General features: G+C 36.5%; 2 protein-coding genes across 2 annotated transcripts in view; one reads left to right on the top strand and one right to left on the bottom strand.

The window, feature by feature from the left end:
* The window catches only part of LOC140161044 (cytoplasmic dynein 2 heavy chain 1-like), a 141,860-nt gene that overhangs the window by 76,294 nt on the left and 40,857 nt on the right, over positions 1-24,709 (top strand). Inside the window, 19 exon segments of the mRNA XM_072184425.1 lie at positions 247-525; positions 958-964; positions 1,671-1,769; positions 2,631-2,791; positions 3,158-3,278; positions 3,281-3,406; positions 4,802-4,953; positions 5,859-6,003; positions 7,487-7,760; positions 9,196-9,330; positions 13,532-13,764; positions 14,312-14,534; positions 16,949-17,091; positions 17,857-18,090; positions 18,535-18,672; positions 19,731-20,005; positions 21,919-22,042; positions 22,485-22,606; positions 23,992-24,205. Of these exon segments, the coding sequence (XP_072040526.1) occupies positions 247-525; positions 958-964; positions 1,671-1,769; positions 2,631-2,791; positions 3,158-3,278; positions 3,281-3,406; positions 4,802-4,953; positions 5,859-6,003; positions 7,487-7,760; positions 9,196-9,330; positions 13,532-13,764; positions 14,312-14,534; positions 16,949-17,091; positions 17,857-18,090; positions 18,535-18,672; positions 19,731-20,005; positions 21,919-22,042; positions 22,485-22,606; positions 23,992-24,205 (3,205 nt within the window).
* LOC140161042 (uncharacterized) lies at positions 9,324-11,574 on the bottom strand. The gene is made up of 2 exons (XM_072184424.1): positions 11,500-11,574; positions 9,324-10,418 (listed from the first exon to the last, which is right to left on the bottom strand). Exon 2 carries the CDS (start codon positions 10,407-10,409, stop codon positions 9,609-9,611), a length of 801 nt encoding a protein of 266 aa, XP_072040525.1. The 5' UTR covers positions 10,410-10,418; positions 11,500-11,574; the 3' UTR covers positions 9,324-9,608.

Here is a 24,709-nt window from a genome sequence, read left to right as displayed (position 1 = left end):
AATGCGTTTGAGGCAGTAACATGATTGTGCATAATGAGTGAGGCGTAATGAACCTCATTATTTAAACGTTTAAAAAAAAAATTGTAATTAGAAAATGTCACATTTTTTGCTCAACTATATAAAGTTATTTGCATCAAGGTAGAGCACATTATGTGTATAATCAGAAATAATAATCCCGCCTACTAACACTATTTTTTTTTTTTCTTGAACAATTGCAAATTTTATTATTTAATTTTGATCCTGTAGTGATGAAGATACCTCAGTGAAGGATCTAGTCACCTCATGGTTACGCAAGCAGCCTGAAGACCAACAATCCACTCTTAATAACTGGATAGACAAGCACTTCTTCAAAGCATTAGACTGGGTCATGAAGAACAATGAGTTCATTGTGGATACCAGTCTTGTAGGTGTGGTTATGAATGGCTTGTCTCATCTGTATGATGTCAGGGATGAAGCTCATTTTGGGGTGTGTCTCATCAGAGGATTGGGAGCTAATCTGACGGATGCAAAGAGGGAGACGCGTTTGTGAAAGAGGTATAATAATTATGGGTTATTTTTAACACAGACCCAACAAAATCTAATTAAACATTTTTTTCAAACAAGCTCTTTCTAACACAGAGTCGTTCTGGCATTCTCATTATATGTCAGTTAAATATTATTTTAATAACTAAAAATTTAGGATAAACTATATTATTCCTATTTAGATATTCTAAAATGAACGAAACATACAAATTCAGTTACGAGTATTTTGTGTCGTATTACCCACTTTGCTTACAACATGCTACATGTGTGCAGCGAGTCCCTTTGACAAGCATGTTCCACGGCAACGCTATCTTCTGTCTACCATGTGATAGGAACCAGGAACCAACGAAATTCAGCGCTTACAAACTAAACCACAGCCACTGACTAAGAATTCATAATCTAAGACCCCGGTTAGACGTGCATGTTTTAATCAAGTAAAGATGTTAGGACCATGGTACGGGTAGCGTGTGACCGCAAGCAACCATGGTCAAACTATAGTCATACCATTTTCCCCCAACGATGCTAATTAGCATCTTTAGCGCCCAAGTTACTATGGCTAGACTATAGTTGGTACAAACAACCAACTGTGTGACCCGCACAATGCATCATCCCATCATGCATTTCAGCGTGAAATCAAGCTCTTAGTAACCATTATCCGACTATAGTACACTGCTGTGTGACCATACTTTGTTTAGTCAACTATAGCCGGACCATGATAAAGAAAATGATGGTGGGATGATGTAATTATGTACATCTGACCAGGATCTAATATGTTCTCCTTGATGAATTGAAAGAATTATTATACTCTGTGTAGTAATTCACATACGTTTGTAACATATAGTATCTTTTTGAACAAAAAGTGATATTACAATTAATGAGTTAACCCTCTCCAATGCGGGTGTCGACTGCAGACGACAAGTTCCAGATTTTCTTTTTAAAAATCAAAAATTTCATAATTGCGCATTTACATGACCATATTTGGAATCAAAATGAAAAATGTATTTAAATGAGTACCAACAAGTCTAGTATTGGTTCAGAGGTTCTTAAGATAGCTCTTGATATTTTGAAAAATATCTCAAAACTTGGACATTTTATGTTGAATCGTATGGCCAGTACAAAGAGCAATACTATTGTTTGTCTTATTACAGGTGTTGCATTGGGTGCATGAGTCACCACCTGACCCTAGACGACCCCTGGACACCTACTATGATACCAGGAGTGGCCGCCTCATGACTTACGAAACTAAGGTATGGTATAGGTTTTCTGAAATTTGAATTAGAAAGTGAGTGTGGCTTCAATGCAGATACGGTTGCAGTTACAAACATTCTACACACAATTTATATGTGTCGGTAGCAGACAATTAAAGTTATAACTTAAACCGCGTTAACAACACTAATTTTGTAACCATATATTTCTGAAGGGTTTTAATTACACCAAGTTTGAGTCTGCATCATTTATTTCCAATCCTTGCATATATTAACCCTAACACACCTGAGTACTACAAAATACTACATGATATATGCACTGTGCGTGCGTGCATCTCACATGATGTGATGACGCAATCACCTTAAGTGACGCAATCACCCTTTTTGTTGGCCCGGCCAGTGAAAGACCCGTGGGTAAGTGTCAGCGCCCTAGTGCATGCGAGGGGTCTCGGGTTCGAATCCCACCCAGAGCAAACAACTTTCTCTCCTTATTTCTTCCTTCTTTCCTTTCCAGTCGCTAAAAAGTGACTTGTGTCTCATATTAAGCTACTTGCAGTTCGCCATTATGCACTATGTGGGAGAGCCTCGAACTGGCAGCATACATGAATGGGAATTGAACTAGTCATAACGTTCTGTGTAAGGTTACATAATTCTTCCTTTCATGTATGCTGCCAGTTCGAGGCTCTCCCGCACATAGTGCATAATGGCGGAACCTGCAAGTAGCTTAATAGGCAGCCTCCTTACTTCATTATTGAGTTTGAAATAGGCAGACAGACAGACAGGCAAACAATCATAAACATGCAAACAAACAAACAAACTAAATTGTTCCATTAATTAGTCCAATGTTTTGTTGTGATAGATAGAATTTTAACATGGTATTTTATTTCTACATTATTCATGCAGGAATTAGATGAGATATCAGCATCAGATTTAAGCAAACCTAATGCATTACCTGTAGTATTGACTCCTGACATCCAGCGTTGTTTGGATTACTTTGCACCATGGCTTAACCCTGAACACAGACAACCTTTTATCCTAGTTGGACCTGATGGTTGTGGCAAAGGGTAATATTTCATTTTGTTAAATTATTGTTATTTTTCTATTTCTTCTATCTTAATAGTTTTGAGAAATTTAGAAATAGCCAATGCTGCTATAAAAGAGAAAGGTTTGTCTCGGAAGAAGCTAAAAAAAACACCCTATGTGGTATGTAGTTTAAACAAACAGGCTATGCACTATTCGTGATATCTTTTTTATTACATTTTTTTGCTTACTCACTCATCCCAATTTTGCGAAAAAAATTGCAATCGTAGATAAAATAAGGTATAATTGACCAGTTTGCAATTTTCAAAAGATATGTGTGTTGTCTTCTGAGACCAACTCTGACATAAAAGGTAACATTAAAAATTATAACTGTTGCATTCTTCCTATAGACTTGTACTTCGTCACTGTTTTGCTCAGCTGCGATCCACCCAGGTAGCTACCATACACTGCAGCGCTCAGACATCACCTGACCATGTACTACAGAAGTTACAGCAGACATGCATGGTACTGAGTCACGAACACTGGGACGAGTTTACCGACCCAAGGACTGTGAGACTCTGGTGTTATATCTCAAGGATCTGAATTTGCCTAAACCAGACAAATGGGGCACCTGTCAACTCATTGCTTTCTTACAGCAGGTGGGTAGAGCGTTAGTAAATGCCGAGCAGTGCTCATGAAGGCAACATAACACATGTGTCACTCATTAACATGGCGCTCAGTGTCGATCAGAGCAAGAGAATTTGTCATTTTTGCCTTAAAGCCTTGCACGATTTCCTTCAAATTTCAAATTTGTTATTCTATACTCAAAACGCTGATATAATACTAGTAATAATTGTTGGGAAGGGTTTCTGTCCATTTCGAGCTGAAATAACAAGGTAAAGTAAAAGAAACCCTACTGGTTATTTTGGCTGTTTAACATGCAGTTCTATGGGAGGACATATCATAATTTTTAAATTATGATAATATGTCGAACTTTGCTCTGTTGACCTACAAAGACAACAAATTTGACCGATTCCATTTAGGTGCAAGTTGGGACATGTGTAAACATTACAAATATGCAAAAAAATCAGGTTTGAAAAAAAATAACCAATTTCATATTATAAGATCGTACATTATGGCTTTAACAAAACTCAGGGACATTGCTGCTTAGAAGCCCACACCTAGTCATTACACAAATGACCTTCGCAACCAGGATCAGGCCCCCAAGTTTCTTCCAGCTTTTGGGTTGAGTAGAGAGTATGCATGGTATAATTAAATTAGCTTGGTGTAGCCAGGAAGATTACCCAACATAGACTTTTGCGGCTGTTCCCCTAGTAGCACCATGAAACCTACTTGATAAAAAGCCTTTTGTATTGTGTCTTTACACTAGCTGTTTGAGTCGGTGATACCAATCTCACTTGAATTTTTTGGCCCTTGATGAAAGAGCAAACACCCAATTCACTGTTAGAAAATTAATCTGACGCATCGTTTATAGGTTAATAAATGCGTATCACTTGTTGCTCGAGAAATTGTACAAAATAATGCACTTGTACCGAGATGTTGATGCGTCTAATGCACCCCCTTCAGGGCTCGAGCATTAGACGCATCAACATCTCATTATGCGTGCACTATTTTGTACAATTTCACTCCCAACAAGTGATACGCATTTATTAACCTATTTCATACACGACTAAAAAATCCTGTGATTTATGCAATTTTTATAACAAAATTGTGACTAAAATGTTTGAAAATTCAAACAAATATAAATGCATCCACCCGCAAGAAAAATGAATGCGTCCGAAAGCACTGCGCGGACTGCGTGCCCGTGCAATTTATACAATATTTATGCACGACTAGTAATTTACTAACGCTTGCTCTGATTGGTTTGCACTATCTAGGAGTGTATGAATGTTAATTAAGCAGCGCTGCATTGCATATCGTGCAATCAATTTAGATAGCAACTTCTTGCAAAAGTATATGTTACAGAAAAGTAGTTAAATAATTTATTTAGTTATGCTCTTGTTTTTCTTTTTCTGTTTGTGATTTTGTTTCAGGTGCTGACATACAAAGGTTTCTATGACAGCAATCTGGAATGGGTTGGACTGGATGGTGTACAAATAGTAGCCAGTATGAATGCTGCCCACACAGTAGGCAGACACACCCTGACTTCAAGATTCACCTCTATTGTGAGGATATGCTCTATAAGGTAAAGCTATTCAAATAGTAGCCAGTATGAATGCTGCCCACACAGTAGGCAGACACACCCTGACTTCAAGATTCACCTCTATTGTGAGGATATGCTCTATAAGGTAAAGCTATTCAAATAGTAGCCAGTATGAATGCTGCCCACACAGTAGGCAGACACACCCCGACTTCAAGATTCACCTCTATTGTGAGGATATGCTCTATAAGGTAAAGCTATTCAAATAGTAGCCAGTATGAATGCTGCCCACACAGTAGGCAGACACACCCCGACTTCAAGATTCACCTCTATTGTGAGGATATGCTCTATTAGGTAAATCTATTCAACTTGGGCCAAAAGGCAGGAAGGAACATGTATTTTGGAAATTTTGCATTGAACTTTTTAAAAAGTTAATATTTTTCTTTGACCTGTGCTTGTAATTCATTTTGCTCAAATCTGGGTATGGTCTGGCAGATCTGGGTATAGGTCCTTTTTGAGTTTTATACAAATAACTGTAATAGTGATAACTGCTTTTTTCGTGGAAATCGGATATTCCAAAGCTAAGTTATTGAATTCCAAAGTTAGAGTATCATAAAAGTCAAAAATGAGATATCGTCCTTTAAAGTTCACTGTTGTGTGGGAATATGATCAAAGTTTACATCTAAAAGTGTACAAAAATGCAATTTGCAGATGAAATTTCAGTCCGAAACTTTCAGGCAACATTTTTAACATTATTACCATCACAAATGCAAAAAATTTAAATTCAATAAAAAATAGTCTGTGGCTGTTTTTTTGGCTGCTTCTGCTTTTGGCATATCACGTGACGTATGCAAGGAAAAGGTAATAAAAATGGCAACAGGAAAGTTACTGAAAAGGTGGAAAGTTTATCTCAATAATATCTGAACATTCTTTGTCTTGTTATTCTTCAGTTATGCTGATACCAACCAACTGAAGAGTATCTACAGTGCCTATTTACAGCCCGTACTCCATCGTAGTCTACAAGGCCATCCTGTGTGGGGATCATCTAGTAAAGTTATGCAGCTTGCAGGGACGACCATTGAAGTCTATCAACAGGTAGGTTAATATAAAAAGTTCATATTATTCAGTGGTTTAAACCTTTGATCACAACACAAAAATTTGCGGACCTGGAATTTTCATTGTCGACTTTCATCAGCAGACTAGCAACTCAGGTTATAGGGGGCCCATACAAACTACGTAGAGTTTACAACCCAATTTTGGGGTCAAATGTCCGAAAGGTTGCTGACCCCTAACTTGGGTTGCCAGTCTGCTGATGAAAGTCAAAGTGTCTACTAAAAATTATAGGTATGCAAATTTTTGTACTGTGATCAAAGGTTTAAACCACTAAATTATAGGTAGGTTAATTTTGAAGTGGCAATTGATGAATGTAAGAGTGAAAATTTAGAGGATCTCAAATGTGCTGATAGGGATACCGTATCTCGTCAAATAGCCGCCCCCCCCCCTCAATTACACGCCCCCACCACTTTTTTCAACCAAGATGTTTCAAAAATGCCGATATTTCCATGCTATCTTGTGTAGTAAGCTTACTAAGTTGCGCACATGGTCAATAATAGCGTCAATAATTGGCGAAAATCTGGATCAGAAACCCGGAAGTGAACCAAAAGTCAGTGTCAAAAGTTCATAGTTCGTCATTTTAGTGTGACTTTTAAGCTTACCTTGTCGTGCTAAAAATGACCTCTAATAAACGCCCCCCCCCTTGGGAAAATGTAACGCCCCCGGGGGCGTTTATTTGACGAAATACGGTATGACATATTCCATTGTAGGATTAACAATTGGTCAAATTAGTAAAATAAAGTGAAGAATATAAATGAAGATTCTACCCACCAATTTATTGGTATCCTATAAAATAATACTTAAAAAGTAAAGGGCATGTCTGAGTATTGCTCATTAGCAGAAGTGGTAAGGCTCTCTTTATCTCAGCATTGGGACATACTTCTTTGTGGGGGAAGGGAGTTGTCGCTCCCCAACACAACAAGTCTACTTTCCCAGCATGTGCTGATAAATGCATGTTCAATTAATTTCAATTCAAAGTAGAGAGTTCTTGTACCCATTTATACACTTGGATGGAGAGAAGCAACAGAGATTAAGGACAATGCATAAGAGTGCAACACAAAAGGACTCATGGGTTTTCAACCCACAGTTTTGATAATGAGTCAAAGCCTGTACCATTGCACCACTGTGTTAGAAAAATGAAACAGCAACAGAACACATATTACTAGGACCTTTGTAATCATTTAAATGCTTGAAAACTCCACGCGGGTGTCAACTGCAGACGACAAGTTTTCAATTTTCTTTTTTTTTTAATTAAAAAATTCATAATTGTCAATTTTTTTGACCATGTTTTGAGTCAGCATGAAAAATGAATTAAAATGAATACAAACAAGCCTAGTATTGGTTCAGTGGTTCTTAAGATAGGTCATGATATTTTGAGAAAATATCTCAAAACTTGGAATTTGAGCTTGGATTTTGAAGCCTATGGCTAGCATGCAAAGCATTTATTATATATTTTGTTACATAGGTGCGATCTAAATTTTCCATTGATGAGCACAGTCACTATCTGTTCACTCCTCGTGACTTAACCCAGTGGATTCTGGGCATGATGCGGTATGAATTGGACAGCGGGTCAAGTGAGGTTGGTACAGAGACTGTTCTGAAGATCTGGGCATACGAGGCAAGTCGTCAATTCAGAGATAAGCTTGTAGGAAACGATGCCATGAGTCGGTTTGACAGCATTCTTGGGGGCGCTTTGCAGTCTGATTGGAATGCAGGACATCTTTTGCAGGATCTTGGAGGTACGTATATTTGCATACTTTTCAAAATGATAATAACTGTTTAAAAAGGCTCAATGATTTGTCAAGCATGGACCACATATTTATTTGAACTTTCTTCATACAGTGTAGCTCCTTCAATGTCAAAACATTGATTTTCAAGGAGACCCTGCATTTACAAAGATACATTGAGTATAAGAAGCAGTGTCTTAGCTAGCCAACTGTCAGGCCGTCATTTCAGACGGGGAGTTTGCTCTTGGGACAGATGCTACATTATAATTGTAGGTGTTAAGAAAGGCTGTTGAATAAAGAGCAGGAACCGTTGTTTAATTAGTACGATAAAAATATTAGTCAAACGTGTACACGATGTTCATAACACAGTACATACATGGCATGTGGGACAGTCATTAACACATCAAAGGAATGTGCCGTAGCACGACTGACACCCATTATGAGTGATACACATTGGCGACATAGGCGCTGGCGCTGGTAGAAAATTCCAATTTTCTTTGCTTTACCTCAGTTGTTCAGCTCAAAATTAAAAGGGGACATATGTGACAGTAAAAGCTAACATTTTATGGTAAAGAACAAATCTATTTTATGGAAATGTTACAATATGGCTTTTTAAAGTTGTTTTAGTTTATAAACGGTTTCGATGCACCTATATCCCATGAGAATATGATCAAAGTCATTCATGAAGTGACAAAAAACATTACTGCTGTTACTCATCCAGGTTCAACTGCATATGGCTTCACATACAAAGAAATACAGCTTTGATTAGGGGTTCAATAATAGAATTGAGAGCATGATCGATTGTTTATACCTGAGGCATAACTGAAGGCATAAACTATATGATTGTTACCTGAAATGAACCCATTCATACATTCCCCAACATTTGATGATAGTATCAGCAAATAACAAATAATATGATGTAACATTCTTAAATTGCGATTTTCCTACATTACATTACATTACATAACATTACATTACATTACATTACATTACATAACATTACATTACATTACATTACATTACATTACATTACATTACATTACATTACATTACATTACATTACATTACATTACATTACATTACATTACATTACAAGCATTTATATAGCGTATCTACATCAAGAACAATGCGCTTGGAAACACAAGAAACAACAGGAACAGTGGAATAAAAAGACAATTAATGCATAAATAACTGAGTCTTGAGAGACTTCTTAAAAGTGGATATGGAATCAGAGTTTATGACAGACTTTGGGAGAGCATTCCATGTTTATGGATACTGAAATTGTCATGCTAAAGCAGTCGGGCACTAACATTGTTAGCCCTCAACCAATCATGCACTCCGTTAGAAATTGTGTATGTACAAACTTTTGAATTTTCCTTAGTGTTTACACTTTATTAAGCACTTACACATGTTTTTGTTTTGTATTGTTTCTTTTCTGTTTACCTAGCTTGTTACTATGTAACATGGGGAGCCAGGAGTGAGTCTAGTACAGGGGGACCACTGCCACCAATGGGGAGAGCCTTGGGTAAACTCAGCTCATCTGATCTTAAAGAGGTTATCAAGAAGGCAATGGTTACTTTTGGTAAGTAGAATATGATTGCATGACCAATCAAATTTACAGTTTAATACTAGTATTTAAGAAGTGAATTTGTTTTTTGTATAATTTTCACATTAAAAAATGTACAAAACTTACTGTGTAAATCTATAGTGAAAACTTTAAATTAGCGAAATTTAAAGTGGCATTTTTCATGCCAAATTTGATTGCCACTTTTACGGTCACCCACCTTTCAGCATTTCCAACTTTTTACAAGCTTAGCAACTATTAATTGGACAGAATATCCATAAACTGTTCAACTCTGTTCAAATACCATAAAGGAGAAATCCAGCAAATGTACTATAATTGCCACCACTATCACTATACACTGTACCAAATCCACCACTTAACCACACCTGGTTGCCTGTGTCCATCTGCAGTACAAGCGTAATTGACGACTGATGAAAACCAGAACCATTAGCATATGCATTTGCAATTTTTCTCCCATCTTTCACCAGTCCAATCTGTGGGTTGTTACCATTTTCTGCAATGGTCCATGTAAAAACATAGGTACCTGGGAATAGGCACGTAAATTTATGACTTGATGAATCATAATGGTTGCCGATGTTTGTTTCAACTGTGTCAAATTTTAACACTACGTCTGAACTTACAGTTTGAGAAGATGTTTTTATGACTGTAAAAGCTGATTGTCTTGTTTCCGGTGCTGTGCCGTTACTGCCCTTCTCACCGGTTGGTCCTGGTTGACCGGCAAGCCCCGGACTTCCTCGCATTCCGTTTGGCCCAACTTTTCCAGGTAAACCTCTCGGTCCAGAAGGCCCGGGCTGTCCCATCTCACCGCTTGGGCCCTGGGGGCCGGCAAGGCCCCTTTCACTGGCAGGTCCAACACTTCCTGTGTCACCGCGATCTCCTTTCAATCCATCTCTTCCGGGTAGGCCGTTGTTGCCTGGAGAGCCGGGAACTCCATTACCGGGTATACCGGGGATGCCTGCAGGGCCTTGGCAGCAAGAATTACAGGTCTCTGATTGGCTGGTTTGTGACGTGACTCCCAACAAGAGACACAGTGCAATTAGGATCAGGGATGTGAAGGCTGGTAGATGTGTGTACATGATGCTGTTCTGGAAATGAAAAAGAATGACAAAAGATTTTTAGAATCAGTGGGAAAAACAGTTGAATCGCATGCAAATAAACATTACATAAAGTAAACTTAGGCTTTTAAACAGTGTTTATAATTACCAATAAACCAATGAATCACTGACATTAAGAGCACCACCCCCCCCCTAAAAAAAAATTGCACTAAGGGGTAAGGCACTATCAACTAGGCACAAAAAGCCAAGAATACACAATGAAGGTGATACCCAATGATATATGCAAAGTATACTACTAATAAATTAAATTAATAACAAAAAGTTCATTGGTTGTAGGCAATTATGTTTCAACAGTTTTTGGAATATATCAGACCTATAGGACCCAGCAAGTTTGATGTGATATGGCAGTTTGTTCAAAATGCGAGGAATATGCTGTTTCCTCGAGAATATTGATAGACTAAATATTGCCTGTCTTTGTCTATAAATATTGTTGTTCAACTGCATATTCCTTGGCACACCTGGCAGAAAGTAAAAAAGTTTGTTTACGGATTTGAAATGTTCTGCATCCCAAAACAGATAAATGTTACCTTTTTGGTGCTAAAAACCCATAGAAAATTATATGAGTGGCATCCTAAAACATAAATGTTTATCCCTATTGTCATTAAAAAAAAAGCAATGCCATGAAAAATAAGATATCGATATACATGTATGTGCTTTTCCAAAATAAATTTTGATTATTTAACAACTATCATTCAGCCTTTACTACAAAAATCACATTTACTAACATCTACCTTGTTTGGTCTCAATGCCAACATGTGCAGAATAAAATATGTTGTTTTTAATTTTCTTCTAGAAAAGGGGTAAATTTGTTTTGTTGCCTTACATCCACAGAAGGCGCAATATAAAAGAAATGATAAAATAAATAAGAAGGCTTGAAAATTGTACCAAACCTATTATTTTAGTTTCTATTCATCAATTCACACTTTATCTAAAGACTAAAACCAAAATGAATCAAATCGAACTAGTATTAAAAAAAGCTGTTTTTCTTAATAAGTCAAAAAGTGGATATGTTAGGCCTTTTGCAACTTCAGAAAGCAAGGTATACACTTACCACTTAGATGTCAAGTTGAAATATTTTGAAGCTCTCGTAAATGTGTTCCCTTCTGAAAAGTCTCAAGTGTGAATATTCTGAATAATGTTACTTTTTCAAAAGTTCACAAAACTCAAAATTTTAAGCAGACGTGTTCCAGTTTCATTAAAGCAGTGCATTTAATGTCATCCAGTTCATTAAGATTTTTGCAGAATAATGAAAAGTTGATGAAGTGCAGAAAAAAATTAGGAGTATTAAAGGTCAAAGTCAGTAAAGAAAATTGACCAGCTGTTGTGAAATAGCAAATGTTCCTTCTGCTGATCGGGAGTGGATAGATGTACAGTATATACTGCGCTGTTTTCATAGAGAAGTCCTTGTGTCCTTTCAGGTTTGGTGATGAGCATGTACAGTGGAGACCAATACGATGGATATCCAAAATATTAACATTAACAGGCAAAATCTATGCTCTTATATTTATAAAGTCGGATTAAAATAAACATAAAATTTAGCCTACTATCCAATTGTATAATGGAGATAAGATTAACATTTAAAAAAAATGCCTAAGTATGTTGTCTAATGAATTTAAGCTTTAAAGTCACTGCATGAGTCAACCAAAGCACTGATTGGCTGTAGTGTCACTGTTCCTTTCCTTATTTGGGTATGAGTGACTATACCAAACAGTATGCAGATAAGGTGAGGTGATATACAGAGTATTAACTTTAAAAGCTGTTTTTGTGCAAGTTTGAACTTTTAGTAGTGGGAGTATTTTATGATGTGCCAACTCAAGTAACCATAAAGTGCTAAGATCAGGAAGTGTTTACCTCTCAGTTCTCATGCATCATTTGCACTTCTGGCATCTTTAATGCCCTGCTTATAAACAATATTGAATCCCCAAAGTAGTGATTACACGAAACAGGATGAAGATGTAAGCTTCATTACTTTTGATAAGATTTCCATCAAATTTTTTCAAAATGCTGAAATAATATTAGTAATAACTGCTCCATTTTAAGCTTAAATAACAAAGGAAAGTGAAAGAAACCCCACTGGCTATTTTGGTCGTGTAACATGGAGTTCTATGGCGGACACAAAGTCATTAATTATGTCCTCATGTCAAAATTACTCTGTTGACCTACAAAACAATAAATTTGGCTGATTCCATTTAGGTGTAAGTTGTGGCATATGTAACATTACAAATATGAAAAAAAAAAAAAAAAATTAACTAATTCCATATTTTAAGATCGTACATTATAGCTTTAAAGTTGTTTTTGTGCACGTTTTGAACTTTCAATGATGAGATCATTGCTTTAGAGCGGATGTTTTGCCCCAGCAAGTAAATTGAAATTTTTAAGATCAGGAAATGTTTACTTCTTTTCACTCTTTGCACTACTGACTCTATATATGTAACCAGTCACATCTAAAGATCCACTTTGCAGGAAAAATATAATTTGAGATAATACTTTTGAGAAATTTGCCTAATTTGATTTTCCATGCCAAGTGTTTTTCATCCACCATATAACTTAAATTTCCAAATCAACGAAAACTGCATATTTTTGTTCTTAAGACATAAAACTAGAAATGTTTTTCAAAAATTTTTGAATTTTGTCTTCGTTTAAAAAATGTGGGTCAAAAAGGATCAAAATTTGACCTTTTTTTTCTTCAAATGTGACCATTAACTGACCAAAAATTTTTCAGTTTTTTTGCTAGTTATTAAATGAGTGGGAGGGGATTGCAGTCAAGTTATATCCTCGAAGAATGTAGAGAATTGAAGATTTTCAGGGAAGCTTTAAATATACATATATATAAATGTGACTTGCGCTGGACACCAAAGTTTATAAGTGGCAGCAAGATTTAAATGTCATACCATAATCCTGTATCTCAGTTGTGAAGTTTTGTATTAACAAGAAGACTTGTAACAAAATAAGTTGTTATAAAGACCTGTTTCTCAGTATTGCACCTTCCATTTTACAAGAAGGTGTCTTACAAGGAACCTATTTCTCAGGAATGGCACTTTTTGCTTAAAAAGGTTAATAATAATGTTTTCTATTTCCTATAGCTCGTGAGAACCGTGAACTTGGCATCCAGCTGTTCCGTGAAGTCTTTGAACATATAGCTCGTTGTGATCGTGTGCTGACTCAACCAGGGGGATCTCTTCTCCTAGCAGGACGTAGTGGTGTAGGCAGACGTACTGCAGTCACACTCGCTGCTCATACGCATAGAATAGAACTTGTCTCGCCTAAATTATCCAAGAATTACTCACTCAAGCAGTTCAAGACTGACCTGAAAACGGTAAGAATTTCTAAACATTTCTGAACATATTTTTTCAGATGCATTTATATTGGGAACTGTATGGATTGTACAATGATATTAAATAAACACAATTTAACAATATACTCAAACACAAGTATATATGATGCAAATATTTCCAGATTTACTATACCTTGGTTCACCTCAAGCTGGATAGTGACATCAATGCCTTTTTGTGGTCATCCGGAAATTGTGCAGACAACCCCCCTCCTGTGCGCATGTGTGTATGCTCATGAGTAAACTTTGCTCCCACGATTTGTCAAGATCGGGTCGCGTGCCTGGTTTGTGTGTCTTTCGCTGATGTCATGCAGTTGGGCTCATACACCTGTTTCAAAATTTTGATATGCCATAGGCTTTATGCTGTGATCATTTCAGTGGTTCATAACAAAGAAAGCGTGAGCCTGTTGACCTAGCAACGGTCATATACTAATGTGCCAGCGAATAGACAATGAACCAAATCAAATTCATAGACGAGACATATAACTAGCAATCAATCTTTACTAAGAGATATTGTTTGTTTTTGTACCAGGTGATGCAACAAGCTGGTATTGAAGACCAACAAGTAGTCCTACTGTTAGAAGATCACCATTTCATAGAGCCACAATTCATGGAGTTAGTCAACAGTCTACTGTCAGCAGGAGAAATCCCTGGTTTATATACACCAGAAGAATTAGAACCTCTTCTGGCTCCACTCAGAGATCAGGCATCGGAGGAAGGATTTAGGGGAACACTGGCTAACTACTTTGCAGGAAGTAAGGAGGAGGGTGATATAAAGGGGCTAATTGGGAATGTTGTGCCAAGAAATTGATCAAACTTTTTGAGAACAAAGTACAAAATATAGTTCAAGCATGCATGCATCAGTCATGTAGTCACCCTAATTATTTCTGATTATTCCCTTAATTTGATTCATTATCATGCGTTCTTGTGCAAAGGTTGGTGAATAAAATATGTTTAAATTCATGTTTGAACCATGTTTTATAGTTTGTTCTCAAAATGACAAAAAATGATTAGGCAATTAGTGTAGTAGGCTAATGATATGGGATCACTGATCACTCATAAGAAATGGATGTTTATGTTGGTGCTATTATACACCTTCTTCCTTTAGTGCAAGTCAACATATTGTTCTATTGATAAATCCTGTAGTAATGGAAGAGGATTATAAATTTGTTCTTATCCAGGTACACTATGGGATTCTCATGAGAGTAGCAGCGCTGCTACTCTCGAGTACCCACGTCGGCCACCAGACCCTTGTGGCCCAGCAAGGGCTGCAACTCGCGAATACCTCGTGGGCGTAGGTACTTTGAAGGTACTCAGTACCGGCACTGGTACTCACCTGCCAGGTACTCTGCAGCTGAGTACCGATATGGGTACTCTGGCAAAAAAAAAATGAGGCAAGCGGGTTGCCATTTCTTATTTATTTCTGTTGCCATATTGATTTATATTGATTAATATGTTCTTGATTTATGTTTCTTATTTTATTCTTTGGGCATTTTTAAGCGGATACGGTAAGTTAAGTAGGCCTATTAGTAAATGAGTGAATAAATAAGTAAATAACAATACATATGTAAGTAAATAAATAAGTAAATAAGTAAGCAAATAGCTAAAGTAGTAAGTAAATAAATAAGGAAATTAGGAAAACAAGTAAATAAGTTATTAAATAAATAATAACCCAAAGATGTAAATAAATAAATTAATTCATTCATTCATTAATAGTAGGGAGATAGGTAAATAACTAATTATACAAATAAGTAAATAATTAGGTAAATAATAACTAAATAAGTAAATAAACAAGAAAATAAGAAGATAAGAAAATAAGCAACTAAATAAATAGATAAATGCATAAATATCTAAATGAGTAAGTAAATAAATAAGTGAAGATAATAAATAAGTATAAAAACAATTAAATAAAGAAAGAAAGAACTGCATGAATAAATTTATAAGTAAATAAATAAGTAACCAACTAAATAAATAAACAGGTAAAAAATAAATCAGTAAAATAACTAAAGCAAGTAATGAGTTAATGAATAAAAAAACGTATGAACATAAAATACATGATGTAATCTTTTCTAAATATTTCTGAAAAATAATAAATTTACTAAATAATTAAATAACATAAAAATTACAAAAGAAAACAACCAAGCTGAGCAACCATCAGCCAAGCAAACAGCTAACTAACCAACCAAGTAAACAATCAAACAAACAAACAAAAAACCGTCTTACTTTCCTAACAGAACAAAACGGAAAACAAAAGAAAAACAACGGTATTATAACACTGCCGCCGGCGTACGGAAAAACTGCATTGTGCAACAAGCAATTGCATCCAGATCATAACAAATTAATAATTCCACTTCAACGCGTTTGTGTGCAAGCCTTGTTGAACGCGTAGTTGAACGCGCAGTCGGCCGCGTAGTTGTACCACGGGCGCTCGCGCCTTGAAGTCAATGAACTTTACGATCAAAGGACTTTAGCGACGGAGTACCTCGCGGGTGAGTACCTTCACTGCTACTTCACTGCTGACACATGGGTACACCATGGATGCGGTTACTGTGCAGGTACTACCGCTGAAGGGCCATCGAAGTACCCCCACCATGGTCTGCCTATAAGTCACCTACTCGGTACATCGCAGTTGACTCTTAGGTGACGCATGGTGGAGTATCGATGTAAGTACTTTGCTACGGGGGTATCTACAGTATGGTGGCCGACGCTGTTACTTTGGTGTAGTACCAACGTCGGCCACAAAGGGCTTGCGTACTCGGTAGTAGCAGCGGTAGTAGCCGCGAAGTAACATTGCAGCAGAGGTACTACGTCGCCAGGAATCTTGTAGTGTAGTCCTCTGCTTCACAAAACTGCACAGAAATCTTCTATTGAAGGATTATTCAGCTTCATTCCATAAGCTACTTCTTCTATAAAGTCTTACACTAGTCTAAATCATGAATGCCTTAACGCCAAGAATGCACCCAATTTTACCATTATTATTCTGTTTGTTTGGTTCACAGAAATCCACAGTTACTTGTAATGGGACAGTGAGAATCCTGCATTTGCTGTGAATTGTTAAATCAACTCGGCATTCAACAAGAAATTATGCCTATCCAGAAGCCTTATCTAAAATGTACCCTTAACCCTACTCCCAATTTCACCATCACTATTTTGTTATCTTGATACACAGAAATTCAGATCAACCTACACATAGTACTTGTAATGGACTGTAAGAACCCATCATTTGAGGTGAATTGCCAAAGCAACCCAGCATTCAACAAGAAATGTTCTGTTCAATGGATGGACTCTTGGAGCAAGGAAAGCATGGAAGAGGTAAAAAAGACTAAGTAACTCAAGCTATATCTAATAGTCTAATAATCTTTGTATTTGACATGTGGTTGACTAACTGTAGTCTGTGCCATGCAGAAAGACAAAGAAAAATATGGTTGGTGCTGTACATTAAAATTGAGTGCAACTAAAAACATGAGGATCAGGAAAGCCAGCAGAGAAGCAGTTCCGTCTTGAAGGTACAGATGGAGGGTGCTTGCATAACTTCTGATAGAAGTCTATTCCAAATCTGGGTGGTTGTTGGATAGTAGGAGCAGCCCTGGGCATCAACTACTGAGCTGTGTTGTTGGTATTAGAGGGTGCAGTTTTTACAAATGAAGGGATGTTGAGTACTGGAATGGAGAAAACATCTATCAGTCTTTTTAGGGTGGAATCAAACTTGATCGGTGGTCGACCACATGTTCTGTCTTGTAGGAGCCAGTTTCTGTTCTAAACAATGGAACGCAGTTGAGTTTTGATTTCATCCCTTAAGGGGTGTGGTCCGATTTTATCATGTCCTGTTTTCTATCTTGCGTTCAGGTCTACCATTAAAACAATATGTTTCCAAATTTGGAGTCGCATGGCTCCAGCAGTTACCACAATTCACCACGTTTTTTAAATACGAACTCTCTTCTGATACTAAAATCTCAGTTTTGATGAAGAATAATGGTAGGTGAGGCTATTGATTGGGCCATACCCCTTTAAGTAAATGACAGGTCTGACATTAAAACAAGATAACAATTTTTCAAAATATATCGATTCACTTAATAGATTCCCAAGATGCTTTTGTCCAAATCCTCTGGAGGGGATGGCGATGGAAAAGAAAAGAAGCGCAAACGCAGGTTTTCTGGTGGTAAGGAGCTTGTCAAGAATTTCTTGACGATCCACAAATCTTGTCGTCCACGAGACGCCACACCTCGTCGATACATGTCGTTTCTGCACACATACATATCTGTGTATGAGAAGAAGAAAGCTGGTGTAGAACAGAAACAGAAGCATTTACAGGTAAAAAATCAATCAATTTCATTATTTGAACAAATACATATTTCTTGATTTTTATTTTATCTTTTAATCAATTTTTGTACATGTACCATCTACAAGCATATATGCCTCCAAATGAGGGTTTTTGAAGAAAGAGACAAAAGGCAAAAAACATTACAATAGATTGGTTTTACAATAATACTTCTTTCTGCAGCTGCCTGTATCAGTAATATACATGTAGTTGCTCAAACTCCAAATAATATAATATTTTAGTGGAGGGTGTCTGCCTTTCATCTCTTTATGAGAAAAAAAATGCACATTTAGAGGCATATATGCTTGTAGATGGAGTTCTGAGGTATGTTATATGTACCCATACCGGTTTCCTTCATGCTATATATTCACACCTTGATTTGCCATAATGCTAATTTGAATATGAACATCATTTTATTTTCTTTGCATAAAACCCAGGCTGGTGTAGCCAAGTTGAACGAAGCCAAGGCCTTGGTAGCAGAACTCAACAGCAAAGCTGGGGAACAGAGTCGGGAGTTGGCCATCAAACAGAAGGAAGCTGATGAGGCACTCAAGAAGATTCAGACTAGTATGGCGGTAAGGCGCAATCTACTAGAAACTTTGCAATGATTTGTCACTGTCACTGAGTTTTATATTTAGATATCCCAAGCCACAAGGACTCCCAAAATTATCAAGTTTTCAAGTTTCATTTATTTCACCATGCTTGGTACAATACCTATACCTACCAGCTCAGCATTATGAATTTCTGCACCTGCTGCCTTACGTAGGAGAAACCTCCACATGGCCTGGTCCTTGGTAGCAACTTCGACTTCTTCCACAGACCACCTGGTGCCAAATCTATCCAAGTCCCCATGAATAACATTCAAAGTATTGGTACAATACAGTGAGAATGAAAAAATAATTACATGGTGGGTAATCCAAAATTAGAAGAGCTCGAAAAAGATTGGTCAATCGTAAAGTGAAGAAAAATTATGAGGCAAGCTACAGACAAAGAAGACAAGACAAGATCGGAGTACACAATGAACAAACAAGACAGGTGCAGACAAACACTGATGTAAGGCCATCTTAATTAAATCCTGTGTCTCAAAGCTGACGCGCGCGTTAGTAAAATTGTGCGTGTAGTCCTCTTTGGAAAAATCATGAAATTCTTTTTATGTCTTATTTTTTTAACAAAAAGGCAAAAATAAAACCCAAAATTCATATTTGATCATGAGTTTCAGATCATTTTTGCAAATTTTGGACATGAAAACAATAAAAGAGAAGAATACTAGTTTGTAACAGTGACTTTATTTGTCTACTATTCCAACATCTGCAACATTGGATAATTTTTGCACAAAATTCTTGTCCGAAATCCTGAACTGACACTTAAAAAAAAATAAACATAAAAAAAATACAATAAAAAAAACCGCATTCTGCATTAGGTTTTCAATTTCTCACAAGCTTTGAGACACAGGATTTAATTAAGATGGCCTAAGCACAATAATGGCATTATAAGAAATCATAATTCAAACTTACATGCTGATATTCAGCACAGAAATTTTAATCAAGAAACCATTTTCAATGAATGAATACAATTTCAGATTGTTGTGTTAAAATGCCAACATATTTCATTGTAAATTGCTCTTCTTACACAGAATGCCGGTGAACAGCGACGTGAGATTGAAATACTGAAACAACAAGCTGATGAAGAAAACGTCAAACTCGAACAACGTAAGAAGACAATCGACATCGAGTTAGCCGAGATAGAACCACAGGTCAGAGCCGCCAAAGCTGCGGTAGGAAGCATCAAATCGGAAAGCTTGAGTGAGATCCGAGCATTGAGGGCGCCACCTAATGTCATCAGGGATATTCTTGAAGGTGTATTGAGTCTGATGGGAATATTTGATACATCATGGGTCAGCATGAAAAGGTGAGATGCTGTTAGGGAAGGGCTATTGGCTATTCTAGTTGGAATTCATACACCCCCTATGGAAGACATGACCTAAATCTCCCACAAAGGGGGTGTAGATTTCAAATGGAGTTGCCCAATCAGGTAACCCCATGTGAAATTTGCACTTAGTCTGTGTGAAAGATTAAGGTCATGTTTTCCCCAGGGGGAATATGGATTTCAACTGGAATAGCCCATTTGTGACACGATCAAGAGGAATGAGTCGGATGTCGCTAATATTGTTTTTGAGATATTGGCAAAAACAGTGTTCAAATTCTTTTGTTTTATATTGTTTTCAGCATTGATAAATTGCTCATAACTTGGTAACCAGATGTCCGATTTTTATGGGGTTTGCATCAAAATGTAGCATTCATAAACTGCCAGAAAATGATGTAAAAAACTTCTAATTGAAAATTGCCGACATGTGACTCATTCCCCTTGATCATGTCACATTTTTGGTACTACTGGAAAGAAGATGCTTTTATTGGATAAAGTTTGCTCTAATTCCCTAAAAATGAAACCTGCAATGGTTAAGTTACAAGTATAAGGCCAAAAAAAAAAAAAAGGTTTGTCTCATGACCCCGCGCGCATTGCTTTTAAAATGAGATTTAGCGCGTAGCGCTATGCGCTGGTGCTTTTTTTTTTTTTTTTTTTGAATGATAAAACATAGTAGTTTTCAAGAAAAATTACATTTTCGGCACAATTAATTGGCGATCATTTCTGACAAAATGTCAAAAATAAATACTCCAAGAACTGTATGACATGTTCGCTCTGAATACCGACCTCTTGAAACAGTATGCAAGTAACGGCTCTCAAGCTGAACTAAATAGCGGGACAATCGACTCTACTTGTAGATCTAGAACTCGTCACTGGGAATTCCCCATGTGCAGATATTTTGCTGCTCGATAAGCGATTTCATATCGGTATACCAGAGAAAAGATCATCATTTAACTAATTTTCATACCATGCCGAGTAAATATTGGAGTTTCCTCAACACATAAATGTCAACTTTTGTACTCCTTACTTACGGTAATGTTTAAATGTAGGACAAAATAGCGGCAAGACATCAACATTTGTGGTGCTGAATTTTGCACCAATTCATTGGCACTACTCACAACATTTACATTGTCACGTCGTGTGATCGAAATTTTTCAGAACTTGAATTATTTAGCATATTTTTTAGTATAGGTTAAGGTTAGGGTTTAGGTTTGGGGTTTTAGGAGGTGACGGTTAGAATAGTTAAACCGGGAGTAAGAACTACGTTTGCGTATGCCATGTTATGGGGCGCCGTTCTTGTTACAAAAAAAAAAAAAAAAAAAAAAAAAAAAATAAAAAAAAAAATCTTGTCAACAAAAAAAAAAAAAAAAAAGCATAGCATATAGCTTTTTAGCCAAAAGGTCCAGAGACAAACCTTTTTTTTTTTTGGCCTAAATAATGGTATTAAAACCAAATGATAGACATAGATTTGATTGTAAAATCATCTTATCAAATACATATATTGGTCTATTCCATTTAGAATCCACACTACCCCTGTGGAAGATTTTGTTAAAGTTCTCCACAGAGGGAGTATGGCTTTCAAATAGAATAGACAATTGGGTAACTTCTATTTGAAATACTCACTCCAGTTGTGGAAGAAATAGATAAAGCCATAATACAGGGATAAAGCCATAATACAGAGGGTAAAGCCATAATACAGGGGGAGTATGGGTTTCAAAATGACCAATTACATTTGAAAAACATACTCCCCCTGTGGAAGATATTTCCAAAATCTTCCACAGGGGTAGTGTGGATAACTGGAATAGTTGATTGCAACATTATCCTCATTTTGCATGTATGAACTAGTCTTATTATTTACAGGCACCAATATTATTTATTTCATTTACTTTTTCCAACAGTTTCTTGGCCAAACGTGGAATCAAAGATGATATTGTCAACTTTGATGCTCATAAAATCTCACCACAAATCAGGGAAACAGTGGAGCAGTTGTTGAAAAAAAATGGTGCCTCCTTTGATGCCAAGGTAATTTTGAGTTTGACATGTGATTCAATGGTCCCCAGTTCTTGGGCCCTTGTACCTATTAGGGGACACCACATGTCAAGTTTTGATGTTTTTATTGTGCAATAAGGACTAAAAAAATGCCAATCTTTTGAGTAACATTGTTTAACACAATATTAAAGTTATAGCTCTGTATGTGAAACAATTTTGTATTAAACTTACAGCTCTGTATGTGCTGAGACCAACGTTTTATGGATATATCATGAATATTCTATAAATATATGAAATATATGGGTAAAGGAACAAAAAAGTGAAAGCTTTGAAATACATGCACAGGAGGGATTTTAAAATCTTGTTATGTTAGTATTGCACATGGTCCTTCATATCAGAATTGTGTTTATTTTTGTTTGTTTCCTGATCTACATGAATTTCAGTTTCTAATTGTTTGTTTTCTGTCTGTTTGCAGAGTGCTAAGAGAGCTAGTGTAGCCGCAGCACCGTTGGCAGCATGGGTTAAGGCCAATGTTATGTACTCACATGCTCTGGAGAAAATTGAACCCCTGGAAACGGAACAAAACAAACTCAAAAAGTAAGAATGTATTTGATTAAGACTCATATGTGACATGATCAAGGGGAATGAGTCGGATGTTGCTAATATTGTTTGCAAGATATTGTATATATATTATATATTGTTTTCAGCCATTGATTAATTATAACTTGGTAACCAGATGTCCGATTTTAATGCGATTTGCTTCAAAATGTAGCATTCGTAAACTGCAAGAAAATGATTTGAAAAACCTCTAATGATTGCGTGCTTGTGTGATTGGTCGCTAGCAGTATTTCCTTAATCGGCTATTCAATACAGGAAAAATGAAAGATTCAGTTAAAATTGTGTTTTCAAATTTAAAAGAAGAAAATGTGACCAAAGTTGAATTAAAAAAAGTGTAAAGTGACAGTTATGAATGAGGTTAATGACTTTGCGTTAGTTATTTTTTGGGTATTGTGAAATATCTGAACATTGTGCTTTGGACCTCAGAACATCCCTCGGGGTTGCGCACCTTGGGATGTTCCTCTGTTCCAAAGCACAATGTTCAGATATTTCACAGTGCCCTCAAAACAACTGATATGCAGTCATTAACCTTTAATCATTAGAACAACCAACAAAATTACACTTAGTCATTAATGTTTTAAAGTTTTTCCCAAATGTATCAGTCAAAAACAATAATTTTAATTAATCTCAGGGCCCCCAAAATGTTGGAAGCCTTTCTGACAGCTGATATAAATCTAGGTAGACACTGGTTCCATTCATGTATTGGCACATTTTCTTTAAATTCTAATTCTTTGATTCTTTGCTGATAATCTTATGTTGTCTAGTGTATTTGGGGCATTAAGTTAAACTAATCTTTCATCATGTTTTGAATATATTTAGTTTCCTTGTGTAGCTATAATAATGTTGTCTCAAACACATTTTGTTTGCTGTGGATCACACCTTGGTCTGGGGCAGACATTTTAAAAATGAATTTATAGGAGCAGCAACGACATCACTTGCATTACATTCCAGATGTTAAATCTACATCATATGCAAAATTTGAGGAAATTTGCACGAGTCCGTTTTATTTTAGGGCCATTTGTCTATAACTGGTCTTTACATGTAGCCCTATGGAGAGAGTGCCCGTTGAGGGCGCTATAACCCCCATTTTATAAGCAAAAATGTGATTTAAAAAAAACGGACTCGTGCGAATTTTCTAAAATTTTCAGAGTATGTAGTATGAACATGTAGAAATATAATCAAGTAGTTGCCTTACCTGCTCTTCTCCGAAAAAATAAAAAGTCCTATACCTCAATGACAATGAAACCTAGGTGCAATATCACGATGTTGTCAAATTTACACATCTCACTGATATTTGCTGTATTTATGCCAAATATTTGTATCGAATTTTGTATTTTGATTTCATTTTAACCTACGTCATACAGAAATCTACAAAAAGCCATAGCCAGGATGGAGAAACTTGAGAAAGGTCTGGAGGATGTGGACAGGAGGGTGGAGGAATACAAGAATAAATTCCAGAAACTCAATGAAGATGCCACTAAGTTGAAGATTAAGCTAGAGAAGGAACAAGAAACCATTGCATCGGCTGAGAATCTCATTGGGAAACTGGACGGGGAATATCAACGCTGGAGTGCACAGGTACAGTGGCACCAAAATGGACTGATCCATTTAAAGTTCACACTCCCACTGTTGAAGTTTTTGGAAATATCTTCCACTGGGGAGTATGAATTTCAAATGGAATTAGCACATTAACCAACTCTTATTTGAAACACACTAACGCTCTGTGGAAAATTCAGGTTGAATCTTTATCTCAGCGGGTGTATGAAATTCAAATGGAGCTGCATTTTTCTGGAATCAGGAGTATAGTAAACATTCACCAGCAATGCACTGTAGCTCCGTGTGACGCAGTTGGACAAGCTCTAGACCAGAGTGCGTGCTGGTGTGATCACTACCAGTTTTTAATTTTTTGCTCTCTCAATTAATTATTTTTTTAATCTCCCAAACTTTTCTTTGTTTAAATAAGTGTATTTCATAGAGGAAATTATTGTACAGTTGTATAGCCAGCTCAGAGAGCATTTTTTGAAAATGCATGTAATGTGAACATCATTTGTAAAATTATATGTCAGCCAAAATGTGCTACAA

Source organism: Amphiura filiformis, chromosome 9, assembly GCF_039555335.1.
Source record: "Amphiura filiformis chromosome 9, Afil_fr2py, whole genome shotgun sequence".
Taxonomy (NCBI): Eukaryota; Metazoa; Echinodermata; class Ophiuroidea; order Amphilepidida; family Amphiuridae; genus Amphiura; species Amphiura filiformis.
The sequence above is the reverse complement of the archived record's forward strand: the minus strand, read 5'-3'. Positions and strand labels throughout refer to the sequence as shown.

Excerpts from the sequence above, each read along its gene's own strand:
- LOC140161042 (XM_072184424.1), bottom strand. The coding sequence starts at position 10,409 with ATGTACACACATCTACCAGCCTTCACATCCCTGATCCTAATTGCACTG.